The 1891-nt window shown below is 54.4% G+C and overlaps 1 protein-coding gene across 1 annotated transcript in view; it reads left to right on the forward strand.

Annotated features, from left to right (window-relative positions):
• Positions 1 to 1891, forward strand: part of LOC107299778 (ranBP-type and C3HC4-type zinc finger-containing protein 1-like) — a gene marked incomplete at its 5' end in the record, with an annotated part of 18256 nt that overhangs the window by 10510 nt on the left and 5855 nt on the right. The window contains 2 exons of the mRNA XM_029286868.1: positions 207 to 386; positions 1565 to 1690. Coding sequence (XP_029142701.1) covers positions 207 to 386; positions 1565 to 1690 — 306 coding nt within the window. The remainder of the gene's footprint in view (positions 1 to 206; positions 387 to 1564; positions 1691 to 1891) is intronic.

The raw sequence follows: 1891 nt of genomic DNA on the forward strand, positions 1-1891 counted from the left end.
AGGTCGGTCATAATTTTGACAAGGTCGCTAAGCAACCAGTTGTAAGTCGAGGACCACCTACCTCCTCCTCCTGCTGTGGGTTCCACAGGCTAAAATTTCATGGAACGATTGTCCCAGCAGATTGTCCCTGTTTGAGCAGGATCAGGAGGAGCAGCTGGAACACCCTGCAAAGATCTTCTCTAAATTCTTCTCCATTTCATCCGCAGCTACTCATGGAGGAAGAATACCAGCACTTTCTGGACTTGGGAATGTCCATCGCTGAGAATCGCAGCCGGTCCAGTTTCCACTGCAAAACGACGGACTGCCGGGGTTGGTGCTTCTACGAAGACGACGTCAACGAGTTTGACTGCCCGGTGTGCCACAAACTGAACTGCCTGGTGTGTCAGGTGAGCCGTGTCTCATCTTTGGATCGGGCACCACGCCGGTCCTGTGCAGAAGGACTTAGCCCTTAGACTTATATGCCTCTTCACAGTGCTTTACAGCCCTCTCTAAGCGGTTTACAGAGTCAGCATATTGGGGGAGGGGGGGCAACAATCTGGGTCCTCATTTTACCGACCTTGGAAGGAAGAAACTTCCTAACAGTGAGAACAATTAACCAGTGGAACGACTTGCCTCCAGAAGTTGTGGGTGCTCCATCACTGGGGGGTTTTCAAAAATAAACTAGAGAACCATTTGACCAAGATGGTATCAGGTCTCCTGCCTTGAGGAGGGGGCTGGACTAGAAGACCTCCAAGGTCCCTTTCAACCCTATTATTCTATGTTCTATAGCAGCGTTCCCCAATCTTTCCGGATTTGAGGACTGGCGGGGGGGGGGGAGAGAGGATGGTTCTCTGGAAGTGGCTGGTGAGCGCATGAGTGCGCCACTCTATTTGAGCAAGCACTGGGCACGCATGTCCGCTGCTCACACAAATGGCGCACGCACGAACGAGCTTGCCTGTTTCCCGCACAAGTGGGGATGTGCACGTGTGTGCTCGCTCACCCTCCGCTTCTGCGACCCGGTTCCACACGGCTCATGGCCCAGTTAGCGGGCCACAGCCTGGGGGTTGGGGACCCCTGTTCTATATGGAAAATGTGGAGGTGCACCACCTCCTGTGGGGAATCTCCGCCCTGATTCTTTTATGGATGGAAAAGTTGTCCTCGCGGATGCATTCTTGGGGGGAAAAGATCTCCATGTGATCCTTCTTGCTTGGATGACATAGGATTCCTCTCTTTCTGCTTGCTCTTAAATCTGGGAATCTGTGCCCTAATGCAAGGGTCCCCAACCTGGGCCACGGACGGTACCGGTCCCTGCCTTGTTAGGAACCGCGTCACGCAAGCGCCGAGCAATCAAGCAAAGCTTCATCTGCGCACGTGTGGGATCTAAGTTGTGCACGAAACCGTCCCCCCCCTCCCAATCCCGGTCCATGGTACAGTTGCCTTCCACGGAACCGGTGCACGTTGCCAGAAAGATTGGAACCCCTGCCCTGAGGGGTGGATTAGTGGCAGGGCTGTGCTAAGGGAGGGTCCATTCCAGCCGACCTTGGTTTGATGACGGATCGGGGTCCAAGTCACGTTTCCCCCACAGGCTATTCACGAAAACATGAACTGCAAGCAATACCAGGACGATCTCCGGGTCCGGGCGCAGAACGACCACGCGGCACAACAGACCACGGAGATGCTGCTGGTGAGAACGGCGGAGCGGCAGGGAGCGGTTTTATTACCGAATTAAGAGAATTTATAAGGGGCGCCCAACTCCGGGTGGCTGAAGAAATAAAACCCCAATAACAAAAGCCAGTGAACTCCCAACTTCGCTGGTCACGACAAACCAGCCACAGGAGGAGCTCTGTATCCCCCCCCCCCGGGGTTCCCAGACCCCCTGGCAAAAAAGTCAGGTCTTTGGGGCCTTTTGAAA

This window comes from Protobothrops mucrosquamatus, unplaced genomic scaffold (assembly GCF_001527695.2).
Source record: "Protobothrops mucrosquamatus isolate PMUCROS unplaced genomic scaffold, P.Mucros_1.0 scaffold5454, whole genome shotgun sequence".
In the NCBI taxonomy this organism is placed as follows: Eukaryota; Metazoa; Chordata; class Lepidosauria; order Squamata; family Viperidae; genus Protobothrops; species Protobothrops mucrosquamatus.